Consider the following 25,119-nt stretch of genomic DNA (forward strand, 5'->3'; position numbering starts at 1 on the left):
TTCAAAAACTCGACAACTATATTTGATCCTAAGAAAAGCTAACGAATCAGGATCGGACAGAAAAGAACCCTTACAAAATTAGATTGTAAAGACTCGATCTCAGTTTCCAATAGTTAAAGATTGGATTAAGGTGCAAAAATACCCCTACCGTTTTGGGTCAGGAGCAATTTTACATCTAATGTTTAAAATGGTACAATTATACCTCTAACGTTGAAAGCTAAAAGCAATTTTACCACTAACGTTAATAAATTGGTGAAATTTGAAAAATAATTCATCAAACTGTCTTCTCGATCATGAATCATGTCATCTAACTTCACACGTGCGTCATTTTATCAATAACAAATCACAAACATATGTTGAAATGTGAAAAAAATATACTGTCTTTTTGTACGAATTAGACAAAATAACATTAAAAAAATTCACTGAATTTATAAATATTAATCTCCAATTCTATTATTAAATTATAAAAAAACATGAAATCCTTTTTTTAGAACAAATTATTATGCAATTGGTACAAAATACGAAACAAAAATATCTCTAATTTATAAGAGTGTCCGAAATTGATCCAATTTATTAACATTAGAAGTAAAATTTCACCAAAAAATTTACACACCTTATCTATAAATAATAAAATCATATATTTAATTTTTCTTTCAAAGGATAAAGACAATATTCAACTTCTTTTAAAGGATAAGGCCATATTTAACTCTTACCTTTTAAAAGAACTAAAAAATTAATCTTAACATAAATTCAACTCAAACATATATAAAATGGTATAAATTTAAATCCTAACGTTTTCAAATAAAATTAATTTTAACACTACATTATAAAAAATTAAAACAAAAAACAGTTTATTTAATATTTAACCATCCCTTTAAACTTTCCAAATATCAATTATATCTAAAATATTTAATGTAATAACACAATTTCAAAAAATTTAATATTTTATTAATATAATTACAAAAAAAAAAGCAATAACAAAACTACTTTAATATCCATTATAACTGTTTTTCATCTACTCGATGTTACATTATATTCACATAAAAAACTTTAAACATTAACATAAATCCTAAACTTTACAGTACTGTGTAACAATTCTAGCCCTAAATTCCGATGTACGATTTCAATTCATTCCTACTCCATAACAATCCCTTGGGACCCTCTCTTTCCACCCGGGCTTCATGCTCCCGCATTTCCAACGTACGATTCAATTCATTCCTACTCCACAACGATCCCTTAGGCCGGCTCTTTCCACCCCGGCATCACAATACCAAAACAGAGTTAGAAAATGAGAGTTAAAACATGTATTAAAATTAATGACAAATATCAACAAAATAAGAGTTTAATCATACCGAGCTGTGGATAACTTCTTGAAACCTCAATGAAGTCTTATAAATGGCAGAATAATCAAGAGAAAGCTCCAATTCATCATCTGAGCTAGAGGAACTCGAACTGTGTCATCCTCAAGCTCGCTCAGTATCTTCAACAGATTCGCCGAACTTTTGCCTTTTCCGATGTAATGTGTCCCAAATTCAGTGCTGCAAGTGAACGATGCTTGACAGGAGAAGCAAAAGGCACAGGCTCTTCGACTCTTACTGGCTTACCTCTCGCGTGTAGAAGATTCATCGTTGCTATTTATGACTTCGACTCTTTTCATAAAGGTCTCCAACTGTCTGCCATGAAAATTTAAAACATCAGAGATGTAACAATCAAATGCAAACAAACACTAAATTCATGCTTACAAATTGTCTATATAACAGAAATCTGAAACTGAAACGGCACCGAAAAAGTCATTTCTAAAACATAGTACTCAAAACATAGCTAGGAAACCGAATTGGAAACAAAATTCAAACAGCAACAGAAAAGCAGAAACACTATTGAGTTTAAGTGCAATATATAGCAACTCAGAAAGATACTGCAATTAAGAATAACCATTCGTCCGTAAAAAGGAAACTGAAACCAAAACGAACACTAAAAACAACATTTCTATAACATAGTATTCAAAACATAGCTAGGAAACCGAAATGGAAACCAAAACGAAATTGAAACAGAAATAGAAAAGCAGAAAGGCTATTGAGTTCCAGTGCGATAGAGCAACAACTTATAAAGATAGTGCAATTAAGAAAAACCATGTCTGTATAGTGGAAATTGAAACCGACACCGAAACCGACATTTCTAAACATAGTATTCAAATCATAGCTGTGAAACAGGAAACAGAAACGAGAACGAAATTGAAACAGAAACGGAAAAGCCAAAACTCTGTTGAGTTTCCGTACAATATAACAACTTAGAAAGATAGTGCAATTAAGAATAACCATTTCTGTGTATAACGGAAACTGACTTCGATGGACACCGAAAACCCGTCATTTCTAAAGCATAGTATTCAAATCATATCTAAGAAACAGAAATAGCAACGAAAAAAATATTGAAACAGAAATAGAAATGGAAAAGCAGAAAAGATTAGAGGTGGCAATTTCTGACACGAAAACACGATTATAGAGCCAACCCGACTGACACGACACGATTGACACAAAAATCATTTTTCTAGCATTTATAACATATAAAACCATATGGAACATAAATATGAGATAACACGATTTTGACACGAAACACGAAATTGCCACCTCTAGAAAAGATGTTGAGTTTCAGTGCAATAAAGAACCAACTTAGAAAGATAGTGGAATTAAGAATAACCATAACCCTTTGCCCGTACAACAGAAACTGAAACCGACACCGAAAATGTTGTTTTCATAACATAGCTAGAAATGAAATTAAAACAAAAACGGAAAAGCAGAAAAAAACAAAAACGGAAAAGCAGAAACAATATTGAGTTTCAGTGCAATATTGCAACAACTTAGAAAGATAGTGCAATTAAGAACCATTTGTCTGTAAACGTCATTTCTAAAGGGTAGGCTAAACATAGTATTCAAAACATAGTTAGCTAGGAAATAAGATCGAAATTGAAACAGAAACAGAAACAGAAACGGAAAATAAGAAATTCTGTTGAGTGTCAGTGCAATATAGCAACAAGTTAGAAAGATAGTGCAATTAAGAATAACCATTTTTCTGTATAATGGAAACCGAAACCGAAGTGGACACCGAAAACTTCATTTCAACATAGCTAGGAAACAGAAATGGAATAAAAAACGAAACTGAAAAGCAGAAAAGTTATTGAGTTTCACTGCAATATAGAACCACTTAGAAAGATAGTGCAATGAAGAATAACCATTTGTCTGTATTACGGAAGCTGAAACCGAAACGCACACCAAAAACGCCGTTTCTAAAACATAATATTCAAAACCTAGCTAGAAACAAAAACAAAATAGAAACAGAAATGCTATTGAGTTTCAGTGCAACATAGCAACAATTTAGAAAGATAGTGCAATTAAGAATAACCATTTGTCTGTATAACCGAAACTGAAACCGATACCGAAAACGTCATTTCAAAAATACAGTATTCAAAATATAACTAGGAAATGGAATTGAAAAGTGAAATTGAAACAGAAATGGAAATGCTATTGAGTTTCCGTGCAATATAGCAACAACTTAGAAAGATAGTGCAATAAAGAATAACCATTTGTCTATATAACGGAAACTGAAACCGAAACGGATACTGAAAACATCAATTCTAAAAACGTGGCTAGGAAACGGAAATGAAAATAAAACAGAAACAGAAACAAAAAGCAGAACGCTGTTGAGCTTCAGTGCAATATAGCAGCAACTTAAAAACATAGAGAATAACCATTTGACATGACAAAAATTTCAGTTAAACCCTCTTACTTTCTGCTTGAGGGCCTAATCACTTGCCCAAACCAAAGGTAAATTACACACATAGCCCCTGAAATATAGCATTACTAATATTATGACCCCTAAATTTCATTGCTTGACATAAAAATCCTTGAACTTATATAACTGTAACATTAAAGTCCAAATAAAGAAAAATCCATAAAGAAATTACTGAAATGACCGATAAAGTAGATATTTGACCATAATTTTTTGTGAGCCATATAGCTTAACATCCCAAAACATATCTCAGAAAAGAAGGATTGACTCTATAGCAAGAGCCATATAGCTCCCTAATCTGATACCATGTAAATAAAAGCGTCACACTCCAAAAGATACCTCAAAAGAGGAGGATTGCCTTGCATATACAACAAACCATATAGATGTAGTTATCTAATTAAGCAATATGAGATATATAACAATTTTGAAGGAGAGATTGCCTTGAGAGAGTGAAACAGCAAGTGATTTGTATTGAAATATAACCTACCAGTTAATACCCTCCACATATCTACAGGTGCAATTCGGATTATCGGGTAATCCTGTCAAAATGTAAGAAATATGATAATCGTGCCGAACATATCATGTCAAAAATTACCACCCTTGTAACAAATAAGCCTTCCAACAAAGTCAAGGTATATGAACTTTGACTTACCTGTTCTTTCCTCACCACTTGGATTTCGATTTGTTACCGAGAGCACTTTCTCATCAGAATCAAACATCTCAGTTTCTTCCACTACATTCAATAAAAAAATACATTACAAACTAAAAACAAAAAACAAACAAATAAAGGAAACACATAATGGAAATATTAGTCTAACTCATCCAAAACATGCCTTGAAAGGAGAATTTGCTTATATATATATATATATATATATATATATATATATATATATATATATATATATATATATATATATTTAAAGCAATATAATGTGAGATATTTATTTAACACGTACCACTCATGCCGCCTAGAACCATCTAAAACGTGAAAAAAATATTTATGGAAACTAACATTGAATACAAGACTTTGACACTATGTAGATATTAGCCTAACTCACGCTAAAAGCTATTGTCCTAATTCATGATTATAAGTGACCAAAAAATCAGTTTTTGAAACATAAACTCGATTAAGAGCGCATTATTAGTAATTATGTAATCAATCAACCATTCCTTACAAATTAAAAACACAAAAGGAAACACCTAATGGAAATATTAGTCTAACTCACCCAAAACATACCTTAAAAGAGAATTGCTCACATATGTATATATATATATATAAGAGTCAATATAATGTGAGATATTTAATGCGATCACTCACACGCCCAGAACAATCTACAACGTGAAACAAATAGTTATGGAAACTAACATTGAATACAAGGCTCTATACTATGCACATATTAGCCTAACTCGCCCAAAAAGCCATTGGCTAATTCATGATTATAATCCCTTGCTGACTAAAAAAGTCAGTGTTTTAAACATAAACTCGATTAAGAGCGCATTATTAGCATTTATGTAACCAATCAGCCATTCCTTACAAATTAACATAGTTGTTAAAAGCGCAAGGCACGCTAAGGCTCCAAGGGGTCGTGGAGCCAAGGCGCAAGGCGCAAGGCAAGGCGGGCGCCTTAGATACACGAGTTGCATAAAATAAAATAAAATATATACTCTCTTACTAGTTAAGTGTAAACAGAAAAAAAAATACTTATGACTGCACAAACAAATAAAACCACATAAAAACATAATACTAAATCATTAATGTCAAAAACACCAAATTAATTACATACTTCATAGAGACCCTAACATATACTTAACGTCTTAACCTACCTATAACTGATGCTACTAAACTAATAACCATTCATTATCAATCAAAAAGAACATACCGAACAAAAACTAACAATCATCATCATCAAGACCATCACTCTGTTTCTTCTTCACTGTGTCTGTGGAAGTTTGTTTTTGCCTAATCTTTCTTTACTTTTCTATATATTTAATCATGACATCTTGATATTCTTATTTAAATTCAGGGTTAAGATTAATCTTATTTAAGTTAGATTAGTGGTTGAGATTAATCAAACAGTTATTTTAGAGAAAACTGTAAAAACAAAACTAAAAACCTAAGTAAAAACCGCCACGCGCACCAGGCTCAAGGTCCCAGGCGCGAGTGAGGCGCACAAGGTGAGAGCCTTTTGTACAGAGCCTCATTTTCTAGGTTCAAGGCTCAAGACCCTGAGCCTTGACTGAGGCGCGCCTTTAACAACTATGCAAATTCAAAACAAAAAAAGGAAACACATAGTGGAAATATTAATCTTAATCACCCAAAACATACCTTAAAAAAAGAATTTGCTCATATGAGATATTTAACATGTACGACTCACGCCTCCCAAAACCATCTAAAACATGAAAAAAATATTTATGAACACTAACATTGGATAGAAGACTTCAATACTAACATTGGATAGAAGACTTCAATATTATCTAGATACAGTAAAACCTCTATATAGCAATACACTTGGGACCGGGCTATTTGTATAACAATTGGGAGATTATTACTAAATAGAGTTTAGTACATCTAAAACATGAAAAAAATATTTATGAACACTAACATTGGATAGAAGACTTCAATACTATCTAGATACAGTAAAACCTCTATATAGGAATACACTTGGGACCGGGCTATTTGTATAATAATTGGGAGATTATTACTAAATAGAGTTTAGTATAATAAAATTTCTCAAACACATAAAATTTAAAAATTTTAACAATAACAAGAACTCTAATTATTATTATTCAGAAAATATTTATGTAAAGTTGTTTGACACATTGATATATAGTTTTTATATTTGCTACTAAATCTTTGAACTTATAACAATAGACATTAATGGAACAAATTAAATATTTAGAATTTCAATTTAGAGTTTAGGTGTTCAATATATAGATAATTGGAAGAGTTTTATGGGAAAAATGTAAACATCAATGAGAAAACTAAATATTTATAATTTCAAGTTGTTGTTTGTGTTTCCAACTCATAAATAATTTCAATAGTTTTTTTAATATTTTATAATTTAGTATAAATAAATATATATATATATATATATATATATATATATATATAATTATTACTATATAGAGGCATAGTTTCTAAAGGTGGGACTTGAAAAGTGTATAACAAATAACGTTTGGGAGGTTATTCCTATTTATAACTGGCCCAAGTTGGGACCGAGTTTTTATTTATTACAAAATAGAGGTTATTCCTATATAGAGTATTCCTATATAGAGGTTTTACGGTATTAGCCTAACTCACACCAAAAGCTATTGACCTAATTTATGATTATAAGCCCTTGATGACTAAAAAAAACAGTTTTTTAAACATAAACTCAATTAAGAGCGCATTATTAGTAATTATGTAATCAATCAACCATTTCTCACAAGTTAAAAAAAAACAAAAAAACAAAAAGGAAATACATAATGGAAGTATTAGTCTAACTCACCCAAAACATACCTTAAAAGGAGAATTTGCTTATATATAAGAAGCAATATAACATGAAATATTTAAAGCGTACCACTCACACACCCAGAACCATCTACAACGTGAAACAAATATTTATGGAAACTAACTTTGAATACTAGGTGCTACGTAGATATTAGCCAAACTCATGCCAAAAGCAATTGGCCTAATTGATGATTACAAACCCTTGAGGACTAAAAAAATCAGTTTTGTAAACATAAACTCGATTAAGAGCACACTATTAGTATTCACGTAAGCAATCAACCATTCCTTGCAAAATAAAAAAGGTAACACATAATGGAAATATTAGTCTAACTCACCCAACATACCTTAAAAGGAAAACCGTAAATAATTTACTAGTCCCCTATGTTTTACCTAACACACTGTTTAGTCTCTCTATATTGAAAAACACATTATAAGGTCCTTATCCTTTGTCACTGTTAACCTTTGGTCCTTCTATCTATTTTTTTTAGACTTCTAACCATAGTTGTGAAAGGCGATCGACTGGGTCGCCTGAGGCGCTCCTTCCCCCGCCTTCTTCACTGGAAGGCGGGCGTTATTCAGAAGGTGAACGCCGCGGTCGGAGGCAGTCGCCCTCTGAACTTAGGTGGTTGCTTATAGTTTTTTAAAAAAAAAAAAATTAGAAATAAATATAAAAAGGATATTAGATTAAAGCTATGTTGCCCGGACACGGGAAACGTCATTTCTATAAAACACAGGACACGGATACGTGTAAATCTCTGAAGCACGGACACGCCGGCAACCCAACGTATCCGATACGGAAACACCGGGGACACGGTGTCGGGGCCGTTTCCGTAACATCGGAAAGTTGGACACGCGTATCAGTGAAGGATACGCAAAAACACTCCGATTCTTCAAATCTGAAAAGACATCCGTTCAACTCCAAAGAAATTCTTCAATCATCGATTCTTAGATTTGGAGAGCAAGAAACTCCAAAGGACAGGGGGAATTAATGTCATTTATATGTATTTATTTAGTTATATTACAAAAAAATCACATATAAAAATATATTTTTAATATTTATAAATGTGCCCCAATATTTTTAATATTTACACGGATACGTGGGGACACGTGTAAATATTAAAAATATTGGGGCACATTTATAAATATTAAAAATATATTTTTATATGTGATTTTTTGTAATATAACTAAATAAATACATATAAATGGCATTAATTCCCCCTGTCCTTTGGAGTTTCTGGCTCTCCAAATCTATTTGGAATAAGAATCGATGATTGAAGAATTCCTTTGGAGTTGAACGGATGTCTTTTCAGATTTGAAGAATCGGAGTGTTTTTTTTTTTTCTGGGACACGCGTATCCTTCACTGATACGCGTGTCCAACTTTCCGATATTACAGAAACAGCCCCGACACCGTGTCCCAGGCGTTTCCGGTCGTTTCTGTGTCGTCGGACACGCGATACGTTGGGTTGCCGGCGTGTCCGTGCTTCAGAGGGTTAAAGACATCAGAACCTTTGGAAGCGTAGAAGGAAAAAAAAAAAAAAAAAAAAGCAAAATAGCCACAACAGCAAACCTCCTCTCCACCCACCCAACGGCACCGATCGACATAAACAGGTACGGTCTCTGTTCTCCTTTCTTTTATTTTTGTTTCTAATACTCTTCTCTGTTTTCATTTCTTTTATTTTTCTTTCTATAATATTCTCTTTTCTTTTTCTTTTTTTTCCATCTTCATCCTACTGTTATGCTGCCCAAATTTCTACCCTTTATTTATGACTTATGCAAGTTTTATGCTGCCCAAATTTTGTGGTTTGTGTTATTATTACTAAGTTTTGAAAGTTTAGGAGGAGTTTATGAAAGTGTGTGAAAGTTTATGCTAATGCTACTGTTACGAAAGTTTATGCTACTGTTATGAAAGTGTGTGAAAGTTTATGCAAGTTTACGCTACTGTTATGCAAGTTTGTGGAAGCGTGTGAACTGAAAATGTGTGAAAGTGTTTACAACTCTATGGAAGTTTGTGAAAATGTATGAAAGTGTATGAAATAGTAGCTTACAAGTGTCTAATTTTCCAAACTTTGCACGCTTTTGGACATCAGTATTAGTAATTCTAATACAACGAAAGCGACAACAAGAACGAATCCTTGTTGGAAGTACGATGACATTGAGCTTGATGATGATGTTTGATATGTTATTAGGAATCAGGATCTTAGCATTAGACTAGAAGTTTTACTTTGTTTTACAACTTTAGAAGTTAAACTAGTCAATTTGAGTTATGGTTTTATTTTTTGTTTTTTTCTAATTTGTTTGTCGCCACACGTGCGAGAGGCAGTCGCCTCGCCTCGAGGCGATATTTTGCTCTTATCGCCTCGACTCGCCTTTCACCATTCACAACTATGTTGTTAACCGTTATATTTGGCATAAACAAGCAGACAAAAAAAAGAACAGAGTAACATGGCCATTTTGTATTGTACTATGGTTGTCCTAAGAGCTAAGGTATGTTCAGTTAAAAATCTAAAAAAAAAAAAAAAAGACAAGGACCAAAGAGTTAATATTGACAAAAGATAGAGACGTTATAATATGTTTTCCAAAATAGGGGCACTAAACAGTATGTCACGTAAAAAATTGGGGACTAATAAATTATTTACCCAAAGGAGAATGTGCTCATATTTTACATATATATAAGAAGCATATAACGTGAGAGATATTTAACCCGTACCATACACGCCTAGAACCATCTAAAACGTGAAACAAATATTTATGGAAACTAACATTGAATACAAGGCTTTGATACTATGTAAATATTGGGGTTCCTCACCCCAAAAGCTATTGGCCTAATCTAATTCATGATTATAAGCCCTTAATGACTAAAAAAATAGTTTTTTACACATAAACTAGGTTAAGAGCACATTATTCATTTTAACCATTGGAAAGCAGTTCATTTTAAATGTTTGATGCATTTATAAAGCAGATTTGGAAAGCAGGGGATCAATATGTAGATAAAGGCTCAAATCACCAAAAGCACATCAAAAGAGAAGGATCGTTTCACTGATTAAGCAATATCAGATAGGACTATCAATTTTGGACACGACAATACGATTTCCAAAACCGGATCATTACAAAAAGAGGCTTAAAACATGTATAACAATTAATGACAAATATCAACAAAATGGGAGTTTAATCATACCAAGCTGTGGAGAACTTCTTAAAACCTCAATCCAGAGTCTTATAAATGGTAGAATAATCAAAAGACAGATCCAATTAATCATCTGAGCTAGAGGAACTCGATCTGTCATCCCCAAGCTCACTCAGCCGCTTCGGCAGATCTGCTGAAGGTGAACGGTGCTCAACAGGAGAAATAGAAGGAACAGGCTCTTCAACTTTTACTCGCTTGCCTCTCTCGAGTGAAGAAGATTCGTCGTTGCTAACCATTATTTCGACAATGTCTGCCATGAAATTTTAGGATATCAGAGATATAACAATCAAATGCGAACAATTTGTCTAGATAACCGAAACTGAAACCGACACCAAAAATGCTATTTCTAAATAATAGTATTCAAAACATAGCTAGGAAATGGAAATGAAAACAAAATTGAAACAGAAACGGAAAAGAAGAAACACTATTGAGTTTCAGTGCAATATAGCAACAACTTAGAAAGATGGTGCAATTAAGAATAACCATTTGTTTATATAACGAAAACTGAAACCGAAACGGATACTGAAAAGGTTATTTCTAAAACACAGTATTCAAAGCATAGGTAGGAAACGGACATAGAAATGAAAACGAAATCACAACAGAAACCCTATTGAGTTTTCAGTGCAATATAGAAAAACTTGGGAAGATAGTGCAATTAAAAAATAACCATTTGTCTGTATAACGGAAACTGAAACCGAAACAGACACCGAAAACATCATTTCAAAATATAGTGAAATTGAAACAGAAACGGAAAAGCAGAAATGCTATTGAGTTTTAGTGCAATTTAGCAAAAACTTAGAAAGATAGTGCAATTAAAAATAACCATTTGTCTGCATAATGAAACTGAAACCGAAAAACGAAACTAAAACAGAAACGAAAAAGCAGAAACGCAAATGAATTTCATTGTATATAGAAATAACTTAGAAAGATAGAATAACCATTTGTCTGTATAACGGAAACCGACACCGAAAACGTTATTTCTAAAACACAGCATTCAAAACATAGCTAGGAAACGGAAATGGGGACGAAAACAAAATTGGAACAGAAAGGGTAAAGAAGAAACACTATTAAGTTTCAGTGCAATGCAATGTAGCAACAACTTAGAAAGATAGTGCAATTAAGAATAACCAATTGACAAGACAAAAATTTGAGTTAGACCCGCTACTTTCAGTTTGAGGGCCTAATCACTTGCCAAAACAAAAGGTAAATTACATTTATAGCCCCCTGAACTATAGCATTACTAATATTATGTAGGGGTGGGGCACGGTTCGGTTAACCGGTCCATGGGGTAAAAAATTTAACCGAACCAAAACTATCGGGTTTTTAAACCATCCAATCCGAAATCGGTCCATGCATTATCAGTTAATAATTAATTTCGGTTAGGTTTTTCGGTTAACGGTGTTTAACCAATTCTCGCTGGTTAACCAAAAATCAACAGCTAACCATAATTTTTACCCAAACCTAAATTTTTAAATGATGTTAAAATACACATAATTTCAAATATCCAAACGAAATGAATTCATAATAAAAGTTCAGAATTCAAACATAAGTACCGAACTAAATAAACAATGCATCAAGTTTACATTCAAAACATAAAGAAATACAAATATTCAAGACTTGGATGTAGTTTTCTCAAGATTTTCCATACTTAAAGGAGTACTTGAAGTACCGTCGGTAGTTTCAGTTTTTATCATCGTCTCCCCTGGTAAACAACTGAAAACAGGAAAAAAAAATATAGCAATCTGTTAGCATGTAGACCAACTAATGAGATATCACAAAGTGTTATCAAATTTTATTAACCCTTGCAAAGATGAACTTCTTTTGACATATATATGGCGCTCGCCACTAATTTATGTCCTCTGCTTAAATTGAACTTTGTACCTAGCGACATGCTTGTTTGCTGATGTAGTAATTGGTCCTTATTGCAAACAACTATCTTATTATTATTTATCCTTACTGTTATATTAATTACTATAAATGAGCATATAGATGCTATAATTACTAAACAAAATTACATGTCTATTATCTACATCAGCAGCAAACAGATTCAGTTCTCAAAACATATCAAATTAAGATTCAAACGTATAATTCCACATGAAAAAAACTTCATATCTTTTCAAAAACCTATAAATATAAACTTGACAAAAATTACAAGAATTCTGAACCTAAAGTCAACTAATAGCAAATAATTCAAGAAGAGTTTATTGCCAGCAACTATTGAGAAAATGGAATTTATCACTAAATGCTAGAAGGAACCTGTCTAAATGCTAGAAGGAGCATGCTATTAAAACATAAGTATGTTAAAGAACTTAAGAAGCAACCAATTGTAGTGATTATGAAAGATATTTCTTGGAAAAGAACAAAAATCTTCATAGAAATTATGAACTTAGAGTTTTTCCATTGCATCAAGCATTCATTTTACACAATTGAAGCTATAGCTTTAATAGCCACAAACAAGCAATGCTTAACATGTTGCATCAAGCATTCATTTTACACAATTGAAGCTATAGCTTTAGTAGCCACAAACAAGCAACGCTTAAAAAGAAAGATATGAAGTTGTTACAGGTGCAGTCAAGTTTGTGGATACTGACATCCTAGCAAAAAATGCAGTAAGTTTTATAAGATTAATATAAGTGGGAACACATTTAATTTGGAGGCTAATGTATCTGCTAACAGATAGCATGTAGACCAACTCATAAACAGATACATTATTCTATCTCATTAAACTGTTGTCAAATTTTCCATATAAAGTGTTATCACAATTTCAAAGCTCATTAATGTCATTAGCAAACATTATAAACCCAGACATTAGCAAACATTATAAACCCAGACATTAGCAATTAGCAAACATATTAGCAAACCCATACATTAGCAAACCCAGAAATTAGCAAATCATTAGCAAACCCAGACATTAGCAACTGAATCCAGTTTGCAGCAATAATGTGCAGATTAGTTTTTTAACTTCAGTTACTGTCTCAGATACAAAGTGACTATGGAAACCATACAATGCTACTTAGTAGTTACATGAGAGCTCGAAAGGGATGGTGGACAAGGAACGAAAGCGCTCGAAAGGGATGGAGGACAAGGAACGAAAGCGCTCGAAAGGGATGGAGGACGAGGAACGAGAGCGCTCGGAAGGGATGGAGGAATCGCGGTGGAGTTATGACGAGGAGGAACAGCGGTGGAGGAACGACGAGCTGGTCTGTTGAGGGAAGGACTGGAGATCGCTAGCCTATGTTACATGGACTCAGCAAAAATGCCACTGTACCGGTGTCAACATGACACGGATTCGGGTACGAAATCCGTGTCGGATTCGTGACTGAACACCCGGATATGGCAAGCTCTGAACAGCCCTCCATCTCCGGAGGAATCTGAGGAAGAAGGTCTGCCGCCCCACCGCCGTCAAATGTCTCTTCTTCTTGGTTGAGATTGTTTCAATGAAGCTGGGCACCATTTTAAAAAAAAATATTGGGCCCAGACAAAACGAAGTCGTTTAATCTGGGCCCAGTTTTTTTTAATTGGTTCTGCACGCCAAAACGACATCATTTTGGAGTGCAGAACCAATGAAAATAAAATCCCGCCTAGAGAGTATTTTAAAAAACAATCTATTTAAAGTAAAAGCAGATTAGTTTTTTATATGAAAAAGAAAATTAAACTTAATTGGGAATCAAAAACACTCCTAGAAATCCAAAATAGAATTAAAAGCTTCGGTCTCTCTCTTCTCAGACTCTTCTTCTCCCATCCTATCCCTAATTAATTGCTTCTTCCTTTCTCTAATACAGTTGATGGATGTTTAAAGTTAATTGCTTCTCCCATCCTATCCCAACTTTTAATTTTTAATTAATACAATTGGCAGGGGCAGCTTGCCCCCAGTACACCCTTGTGGTGGGACCCCTTCCCGGACCCTCGCTCAGTGGGAAAGCGTAGTGCACTGGGCTGCCCTTTACAGTTGATGAATGTTTTAAATTTTGGGGGTTTTTTGGAATTTCTATATATATAAATATATAAAAAAAAATTGTTCCCATATCCCCGTATCCGTGTCCAAATTTAGGACAGAGTCCCCATGTCCAAAAAATTTTAACTTGCCGTACCGGATACTCGGATCCACACCCGTTTCGGACACTCGTATCCGAGTCCATGTAACATAGTCGCTAGCGCTAGGTGGTGGGTGGCGGCTTCTTTCTTCTCTTAGACTTTAGGGTATCGTTTTGTTTTTCAGACGGAAACAAAAACATAAAGAAAACTTAGAAAAGAATAATGAGTATAGTATAATTATAATAATGTATATATATTATTTTTTTATGTGTATATATTTGTGTAAAGTATAATATAAATAATAGTATAATATATGTATATATATAATATTATTTTTAAAATAGATATATATTACACGGTTCAGTTAACCGTAAACCGTGGTTTTTGAACACTCCAAACCGAAACCAGTCTATTTTTTCAACCCTAAAACAAAACCACCGGTTCGGATTACCAGTTTTTCGGTTCGGATTACCGGTTTTCCGGGGTTTTTGCCCACCCCTTATCCTAAACTTCATGGTTTGACATAAAAATCATTGAACTTATATAACTGTAACATTAAAGTCCAAATATACAAAAGTCCATTTAAAAATTACTGAAATGATGAGGATCAAATAGATATTTGACCATAATTTTTGGTGAGATGGGCTAACATACCAAAACGTATCTCAAAAAAGGAGGATTGACTCCCATATACAAAGAGCCATATAGCATTAGTAAATTAGATACCGGAGAGAGTGAAACAACAAGGATACCTCAAAGGAGAAAGATTGACTCACACATACATGGAACCATATAGCTATTTAATTAAGCAATATGAGAAATCTAACAATTTTAAAGGAGAGATTAACTTGAGAGAGTGAAACAACAAGTGCAGTTGTATTGAAATATAACCATACCAGTTATAATAAATATCCTCTACATATATACAGGTGCAATTCCGATAGATTATCGGTTCATCGTGTCAAAATGTAAGAAAAATGATAATCGTGCCAATCATATCATGTCAAAATGTAAGAATAATGATAAGCGGGCCAATGATATATGAACTTTGACTTACCTTTCTCTTCCTATGTGATGAGCCACCACTTGGATTTGGATTTGTTTCTGATTGCATTTTCTCATCAGAATCGCCCATCTTCGCTTCTTCCGCTACATTCAATCAAAAACATACCTTACAAATTAAAAACAAACAAACAAAGGAAACACATAATGGAAATATTAGTCTAACTCACCCAAAACATACCTTAAAAAAAGAATTTGCTCATATATATATATATATATATAAGAAGCAATATAACGTGAGATATTTAACGCACCTCTCACGCTCAGAATCATCTAAAACATGAAACTAACATTGAATACAACACTCTGATACTATGTAAATATTAGCCTAACTCACGCCAAAAGCTATTGGCCCAATTCATGATTTTAAGCCCTGGATGACTTAAAAAATCAGTTTTTCAACCTTTACTCAGTTAAGAGTGCATTATTAGTATCTATGTAATCAATCAACGATTCCGTACAAATTAAAAACAAAAAAGCAAACACATAATGGAAATATTAGTCTAACTCACCCAAAACAAATACCTTAAAAAGAGAATTCTCTCCAAGAGCTTTTTCTGCCATTTTTCTTGGTTTTTTCCCCTGGTCAAAAGGAATATAAATTGTACAATTTGTCTACACAAAAGGTTTGCGTCTCTAGAGACGTTATTCTTCATGAGACTCTTTTTCCTTTTCTTACTTTTGTGTCCTCAAATTCTGTTTCTAACCCAAACACAGTTCTACCAGTTTCCACAGATTTAAATCCTGATGTTTCTTGTTCCCTAGCTTCCTCTCCCATGACTGCTACTCAGTGCATTCCTATTCCTAATTCCTTATCCTCTCCTACTTCTGGATCAGTTCCAAAATAAAATGATTTTCCTCCTAATCCTTCTCAAATAACTATTTCAAATTCTTCTCCTATTCCTGCTTCTATTCCTGAACCTTGAAGAACCACAAGAATTAGTAACCAACCAAATTGATTACAAGATTTTGTTGTTAATCAAGTTTGCACAAAATCAGAGACATGACACCCCCTTTCTCTTATACTTCTTCCCATCATGTTGTCTTGTCAAAACTCTCTAAAGAACAGGAACCTAATACCTATAATGAAGCTAGTACTAATCTAAAATGGGTTGGGGCAATGCAACAGGAGTTGCAAGCTCTTGAACAGAACTAAGCTTGGCAATTGGTTCCATTGCCTGTTGACAAGAGACCTATTACCTCTAGGTGGGTATTTCGAAGTATAAGGCAGATGGTTCTGTGGATCGATATAAGGCTAGAATTGTGGTGGCTATTATCATGAGTTATTCTCCCTAGGTACAAAAGTTACAACTGTTAGAATGCTTTTAGCCATAGCAGCAACAAGTCAATGGGTTATACATCAAGCAGATATAAAGAATGCCTACTTACACAGGCATATAGATGAAGAATTATATATGGAACCTCCTGATGGATATAATGTTCCATTTGGGATTGTATGCAGCTTATTAAATCCATGTATGGCTTAAAACAAGCAGGAAGACAGTGGAATTTGGAATTCACAAACAAAACGTGTTCAATGGGTTTTGTCGAGTCAATTCATGACTAATGTCTCTTCACTAAAAAGACACATAGTGATTTTCTTGCTCTCATAGTCTACGTGGATGATATCCTCATTACAGGAACTTCAGAGGATTTAATCATTCAAGTTAAACAAGAGCTTCATGATGCTTTTACTATAAAAGATATAGGAGTTGCAAAGTATTTTTAGGAGTTGAGATGGCTAGATCTTCTTCAGGCTAATTGTTATCAAAACTAATGCAAAAGCAGTGCCTAGTCCTTTTCCTTGTGGCTTGCAATTCACAGATGTTGCAGATCCTTGTGAAGAACATGAACAATATAGAAGGCTTATAGGTAAGCTTCTCTATCTTGGGTTTTCAAGACCAGATGTGTCTTATATAACTCAATAGTTAAGCCAGTTGATGAACAAGCCATCTCAAGTACACATGAAGATAGCTATGCATGTTCTGAAGTACCTAAAAGGGACAGCAAGTCTGGTGTTATTTTATCCATCAAATAATGATTTAAAACTTTAAGGTTTTTGTGATTCGGATTGGAGAAAATGTAATGCTACAAGGAGGTCAGTTACTGGGCATTGTGTTATGCTTGGTAATTCTCTTATTTCTTGGAAATCTAAGAAACAAAACACAGTGACACTTTTCATCTGCAGAAGCAGAATATAGGACCATGACTACTACTACTTGTGAGCTTAAATGGCTCACCTATTTGCTTAAGGAATTTGGTGTCAATATTGACTTATCTCTGAGCTTGCATTTTGACAACCAGTCAACAATATACATTGCAGCAAACCCATTTTTCCATGAACACACAAAGCACATATCAATTGACTGTCATTTTGTAATAGAATACATTCAAAATGGTTTCCTAACAACTCCTTTTATCCCATCTAATCATCAACTAGCTGATTTATTTACTAAATCACTCAGTAAAAATCAAATGAAATATGCTTTGAATAAAATGGGATTGGTCATCTTACCACTGCATCTTGAGAGGAGAGTGTTGGAATAAAACATCAAGAATGGAGATAAATGTGGCACAAGCAGTTAGTCTAGGAGGTATTACCATTCTGTTAGTTAGTTTCAACTGTAAATAGAGTTTTTTTATATATAGCAAGGCTTTCTGTATCAATCATTAAGAGAAATCGATAAGAATTCATTACTACTTTCTATCAGTTCAAACATTAATTATCATGTGGAACACGTATAAATTACATAACACATTAGGACACGACAACCCCTTTTAACATCCTAGAATAAGATATCTAACACATAAATAACAATACATAAAATGGATATGAGATTCAAGCATTGTATAATACCTGCATTTGTATGCAGAGAGAGATTCAGAAATGGGTCCTTCTCCAATGTTCTTAACGTCTCCATACCCTTCTCTAAAGACAAAACCCTCTCATCTAGCCCCTTGATTGTCCCTCTACAGAGATCCACTTCAGTATCAGCATTCAGCTTAGCACCTTCAAGCTCACAGTTCTTCCTTCTGAGATCCACAATCTCTTTCTTGTGGTATTCATTCTCTTTCATTATATTCAACAATCTATCTCGCTCTTCAGTCAATGGAGCAACCAATTCCTTCAATTCGGTACATTCCTTCTCAAACCTCTGGAATCCATCTCGCTCTTCAGTCAATCGAGCAAGCAAATCCTTCAATTCCGTACATTCCTTCTCAAACCTCTGGAATCCATCTCGCTCTTCAGTCAATCGAGTAATCAATTCCTTCAATTCCCCACACCCCTTCTCAAACCTCTGCAATGCATCCCGCTTCACAAATTCATCTCGCTCTTCCAACCCTTGAGTGACCACTCCTCCCAATTCCCCATTCTCCTTCTTAAACCTCTGCAATTTTTCCACCAACAATTCGTTTTCTCTGTTCTTATCCTGAATTTCCATCTTAAATTTCTCTTCTCTAGAGGAAAAAACCTCTTCCACAGTTGTGAACAGTGAAGTAAATAGCTCCACCACCGTCAAGCCTTCCAGATCCTCCTTAACCGCTCCAATTTCAGTTCGACCATCCATTTTTCGAAAGAGAATATAAATGACCAAAACTGTAAAACTCACCTAATAACCGTATGGATCGGTTTCTTTTTGTGCCAGTACTGAAGCAAAAATCGTAATTCGCGACTGAAAGAGATGAAACTGAGACCGAGAAGGTGGTGCTGTTGCTTTTTGCCGCACCGAAGTGAAAGGCAGGAAAGGGATCTGGTACTTGCACCGCTTAGAGAAGATGTCTCATGCTTAGGTATTTTTGTGGTCGAAAGGCGAGAAAGCTACAACGCAGAGGGGTATATTAGTCAAACCTAAATTTTTAAATAATAACAAACAAAATAATATTTGTGAGTGAGACTAATAAAAGTATAACTTGGCAAAATAATGAATACTTAAATTATAACACCAACATTGTTGCAGGGAGAAAAATATTGTTCTCTATCACTTAAATACTAGTTTAGTCTACCTTTCTCAAGTAAATATGAGTATGTTAATTAGATTTTGAGTGATTGTGAGTTCATTCTAGATAAGACAATGACATAAACAACATCTTTCACATAACATTTTAGGAAGTAAATAAATAAAGCGTACAGAGATATTTACAACAAAGAATTAAGCACCAACACCTTCCAAGCCAAGACGGAGCCAGGGCTCAGAGTCCGAGGGGCTCCATTGCACCAAGATTTTTTTTCCTAATAATAACTGACAGTGGCGGAACCAGAACCCCGGATAACCCGGGGCTGAAATATATCAGCAAAAAAAATTCAAAACGTCAACAAAAAATTCGAAACGTCAGTAACTATTATTGAAATCAAATTTAGAAAAAATAGCTAATGAGCAAAACAACGTCGTATGTAAATTTTCAGATGTAACAATAACAGATGTAAATTTTCATATGTGCTACAAATTCAACAGCAAGGTAAGCTAATCCACAATCAAATCAATTCAGAAAACGCAATCCCAAACAAATTACAATAGAAACAGCAAGTAATCAAAAGAAACCCCCAATTCAGCAAGCAACCAATATCCAGAAATCTAAAACAAACAAATTACAATAGAAACAGCAAGTAATCAAAAGAAACCCCCAATTCAACAAGCAACCAATATCCAGAAATCCAAAACAAACAAATTACAATAGAAACAGCAAGTAATCAAAAGAAACCCCCAATTCAGCAAGCAACCAATATCCAGAAATCCAAAACAAACAAATTACAATAGAAAACAAATTACAGTAGAAACAGCAAGCAACCAATATCCAGAAATCCAAAACACATAAATTAAGATACAAGCAGCAATTCATAATCCAATCCAATTCAATCTAATCCCCAATTCAATCTAAAATTCATCAAGCAGTAAAAGCAAAAGCAAAGAAAAATCAAGCAGCAAAAACGAAAACGAAAATGAAAAATCAAGCAGGAAAAATAAAACGAAAACTCACCTCCTTCCTTGCGATTCGCGTTAAACAAGCAGCGGCGAGTGACCGGCGGCTGCAATAGCAAGCAGCGATGGCGGTGGAGAGTGGCTGCTCCTCCCAGTGGCGCGGATTCCTTGCGTTTTCGCGCCGGCTCTGTGCGTGTGCGAGAGGAGGTTTACGATGAAGCCTTCGAGGACGACCTAAATCCTTGCGTTTTTGCGCCGGCTTTGTTAATCTGTTGTTATATTCTGCTGTTAATTTTTTATATCAAAACGACGTCGTTTTGATATACAAAAATTTTTTTTTTTTCCCCGGCTCCACCATATCCCCTCCTAGTTCCGCCCCTGATAACCGAAGGCTTTGATTCATAGTAATAAAATCTGACTTTTCAAAATTTCTGTAATATAACGGTAAAATTGATATTAATCGAAAACGTTAAAACAAAGTTTATACAATTTTAGAAGTTAGGGTCAAATTTGTAGTTCTCTAAAAACATGAAAATGAAATTTGATCCTGAAATAAAAATAAATAAAAAGTAATCATGTAAAAAAAAAACAACTGAGCTTCAAAAATTAATACTAATTAAGAGCTAAGCTACAAACACTCAATTTAAAGTAAAAATATACAATTAAAAAAAATCTATTCATCTTTTTGTATCCTTATCTTTTTTTTCTTTTATGAACTTTGTCCTTATCTTAAAAAAAATACAATTAAAAAAAATAATATAAAATAATGACATAAAGGGTTCTGATATATACAAGGGTTTTCATAATAAAAATATCACAAAAGCGCTACTTACATAAATCAACAACGACGATGAGAGATCAGAACAAAAACGGTGCGAGACAACGGTGGTGCGACGTCGGTGCGAGATGGGACGACAGATGTGCTAGATGGGACGTCTGTGCGAGACGGAACGACGGTGGAGGAACGAGGGCGCTCGGAACGGATAGAGGAACCGCGGTGGAGGAAGGACGGCGGATAATGGAGATCGCTAGGTGGTGGTGGTGACGGCGGCGGCGGCTGCTGTGTTCTTCACTTAGAATTTAGGGTATCAGTCTATTAGGTAATGATAGATAGATCAGTATAGGTTAGGTTTTGTTTTTTTAAGGCTTAAAGCACCTTTTTTGTCCGTTGACCTATTCAAAATTTGTGCATTTGGGCTCTGATCTATTATTTGGTCACATTTGGCCCCTGATCTATCAAATTAGATAAAATTCAATCAATATAAAAAATTAACTTTCTTAAAAAATTAACAGCAGTCACCAATACAAAAACCACACATGACACATAAATAAAATTACTTTTCAACTAGAAATGACAACAGTAACTATTTTACACAGTAAAAAAATTCTAAAAACTTTTTTTAGTGTTCCAATAGAGTGAAAATTAATTTTATTTATTTGTCATGTGTTATTTTGTATTGGTTATTGCTGTTAATTTTCCAACATAGTTAATTTTTATTCAACATGGATTGGATTTTATCTAATTTGATAGGTTAGGGACCAAATACAAAGTCAGGGGCCAAATGCATAAATTTTGAATAGGTCAAGGGTCAAAAAATGTTTTAAGCCTTTTTTTTAAATAGAATAATTATAATAATTTTGTATATAATATTTTTTTGGCCTAATGCTTCTTCAGCCCCCTTAACTTATCCAAATTGGTCATTTTATCCTCTCAACTCATCGAATGTCCTATTTACCCCCTTAACTCCATAAAAGTGGTATTTCTCACCCTTTCAACTTGTCCATTTATCTCTCCAACTCATAGAATATTCTATTTACCCCATTAACACTATAAAAGTGGTATTTTTCACCTCTTACAATTTGTTATCGAAGCCTAAATTGATAACTTTTTTTAAACGTTAAACCTATATTTATGTTATTTTGTAAGTGGAATCTAAATTGATACTTCCCGGTTATTTGGAATGATTGTTCGAGATAGTAATGGCTTGGTATTTATATCGGGTGGAGGTCCAATTGGGTCTACTTTGTCGGTGCTTCATGCGGAATTACCCCATAACTTATCCAAATTGGTCATTTTATCCTCTCAACTCATCGAATGTCCTATTTACCCCTTAACTCCATAAAAGTGGTATTTCTCACCCTTTCAACTTGTCCATTTATCTCTCCAACTTATAGAATATTCTATTTACCCCATTAACACTTTCTTCAGCCCCCTTAACTTATCCAAATTGGTCATTTTATCCTCTCAACTCATCGAATGTCCTATTTACCTCCTTAACTCCATAAAAGTGGTATTTCTCACCCTTTCAACTTGTCCATTTATCTCTCTAACTCATAGAATATTCTATTTACCCCATTAACACTATAAAAGTGGTATTTTTCACCTCTTACAATTTGTTATCGAAGCCTAAATTGATAACTTTTTTTAAACGTTAAACCTATATTTATGTTATTTTGTAAGTGGAATCTAAATTGATACTTCCCGGTCATTTGGAATGATTGTTCGAGATAGTAATGGCTTGGTATCTATATCGGGTGGAGGTCCAATTGGGTCTACTTTGTCGGTGCTTCATGCGGAATTATTTGCGATTCTATATTCATTGCGCGTGGTTCGGGATTGTGGATTCAATTCAATTGTGGTAGCAACTGATTCAGCCTCGGCTATCCAATTAATTAAAGGTGATTTAGCTTTGTCAAATTAGCTTGGAATCATTGTAGGTGATATTCTAGAGGTGGCCAATTCTTTTGCATTAATAGAGTTCGTGCATGAAAGACGTCAAACAAATGCTGCTGCACACATTTTAGCTGCTTGGGCACGATCACTTTCTGAGTTGGAAATTTTTATTGAAGATTTCCCTAATTGTGTTTCTTCTTATGTTCAGAATGATGTAAATTCTTTTGTTTCGTAATATATATGGTTAGGTTTATAAAAAAAATAAAAATTGATACTTCCCCAAAAATTATAGTCCTATTTTGGTAAATTATTTATCCCTGCATATAATGTATTTAACTTATTTATATTAATGTTCATTATTTGCATTTTTTATTCGTTCTTTCTCTTTTCAATTTTTTTTACAACTATAAAGGGATAAGAAATCAATTTTTATGGTGTTAAGAGGGTAAATAGGATCATACGTGGTGAGAAATACCACTTTTATGGAGTTAAGGGGGTAAATGGGATATTCGATGAGTAGATAAGGAGTAAAATGACAAATTTGAACAAGTTAAGGGGGTGAGAAATACCATTTTTATGAAGTTAAGGGGGTAAATAGAACCTTCGATGAGTTGGAGAGGTAAAATGAACAATTTGGACAAGTTAAGGGGGATGGAGAAGCATTAAGCCTATGTTTTTTTATTTGTTGTATTATAATAATTTTGTATATAATATTTTTTTATGTGTTGTGTAAAGTATAATAGTATAAATATAGTATTCTATAAAAAAAATCGTATAAATATAGTATAATATTAATAATATATGTATATATACATATATATTTTTTAAATAAATATTTATTAAATGGTTCGATTAATCGTTAATTGCGGTTTTTGAACATACTAAACCGAAACCAATCTATTTTTTCAATCCTAAAACAAAATTGTCGGTTCGGTTAACCGTTTTTTGGTTTGCATTATTGATTATTAGTTCGGTTATCGGTTAGTCCTGTTTTTTCATCTCTAATTAAAACAGTTTTTTTAAATTTCCGATAAAAATACGGTTAAAATATATCTTACTTAAAAAACTTATGGATAACTTTATAGGTTAGGTTAAATCTACACTTCGTTATATAAAAATAAGTTAGTAACGTTAGTAACAATTTTTAAAATCTGAATAACTTTATTCTTTACACTTTCTTTTTCATTTTTTAGTTTGTCTTTTTTGTTTACAAGAAGGGCGGCTAAAACCCACAAAAAAAAACTGTGTACCAACAATACAACTAGATCTTAACTGTGAACATCATTTAAAATATTGTGAATGTCTGCAAGAGGCATATCACACTCATAATGGTCTAAGGAAGATGATCCTGTGAATTACGTCATCCAGTCAGTAACACATTTACCTTCATGATAGGAGTGAGTAAAGCGAATCTCCTAATTTATGTTCCGTAACTTTAAACAATTAGAAATAAACTAATAGTAAGAATGGTGAGCCCCCACATTTTGACACATGCAATCCAAAACTGATTGAGAATCCATTTCAACAATTAATTGATTCACACCGTTCTTCCAGACAAGTGGTAACCCGAAATACAAGTCCCATAATTCAGTCATAAATATCGTGTAAATACCAATATTAACAAATCCATCATGCCAAGCTTCCATATGGTCCCTAATCAGAGCACATGTTGATGCATAATCCGGGTTGCCCTTGCAAGAGCCATCTGTATTGAGCTTTAACCACCTAGGCTCAAGCGGAGTCCAACGGATCCAAATAATACGAGAAATATGGCTAGGCGCATTATAAAGAGATAAAAGGCATCCTGAAACTCTTTAGTAGCTACAATAAGGAAGGAAAAAGAGTCCCGAGTGAACTGTTTATTCTCAAAAACAGAATCATTCATCCATCTACAAATCCACCATGCCACAGTAAAAAAAGGATGGTCAAGTTCACCAACCCACAAGGAACGTTTAAACCAAAGTTTATGAA

At 33.7% G+C, this 25,119-nt stretch overlaps 1 protein-coding gene across 8 annotated transcripts; it reads right to left on the reverse strand.

The window, feature by feature from the left end:
* Nucleotides 1–926: 926 nt before the first annotated feature.
* LOC136221817 (uncharacterized) lies at nt 927–21,651 on the reverse strand. Of its 8 annotated transcripts, none has more exons than XM_066009308.1 (10): nt 21,308–21,650; nt 20,533–20,905; nt 19,167–19,375; nt 18,413–19,091; nt 15,551–15,642; nt 12,107–12,171; nt 10,450–10,708; nt 4,436–4,516; nt 4,271–4,322; nt 927–1,673 (listed from the first exon to the last, which is right to left on the reverse strand). In XM_066009308.1, exons 4-6 carry the CDS (start codon nt 18,996–18,998, stop codon nt 12,139–12,141), a joined length of 711 nt encoding a protein of 236 aa, XP_065865380.1. In that variant the 5' UTR covers nt 18,999–19,091; nt 19,167–19,375; nt 20,533–20,905; nt 21,308–21,650; the 3' UTR covers nt 927–1,673; nt 4,271–4,322; nt 4,436–4,516; nt 10,450–10,708; nt 12,107–12,138. The 8 variants fall into 8 exon arrangements, with proteins under 8 accessions (XP_065865380.1, XP_065865361.1, XP_065865344.1 ...); XM_066009289.1 differs by having other exon boundaries at nt 927–1,247; nt 1,353–1,673; nt 18,413–19,375; XM_066009272.1 differs by adding an exon at nt 19,721–19,796 and having other exon boundaries at nt 18,413–19,375.
* Nucleotides 21,652–25,119: the final 3,468 nt, after the last annotated feature.

Source organism: Euphorbia lathyris, chromosome 1 (genome assembly GCF_963576675.1).
Source record: "Euphorbia lathyris chromosome 1, ddEupLath1.1, whole genome shotgun sequence".
Lineage (NCBI taxonomy): Eukaryota > Viridiplantae > Streptophyta > Magnoliopsida > Malpighiales > Euphorbiaceae > Euphorbia > Euphorbia lathyris.

Coding starts and splice junctions, on each gene's coding strand:
- LOC136221817 (XM_066009283.1), bottom strand. CDS start 19,124: ATGGATGGTCGAACTGAAATTGGAGCGGTTAAGGAGGATCTGGAAGGC. Junction 15,643..18,412: donor CTCTCTGCATACAAATGCAG/GTATTATACAAT, acceptor GATTGAATGTAG/CGGAAGAAGCGAAGATGGGC. Junction 12,172..15,550: donor CATCACATAGGAAGAGAAAG/GTAAGTCAAAGT, acceptor TCCTGTTTTCAG/TTGTTTACCAGGGGAGACGA.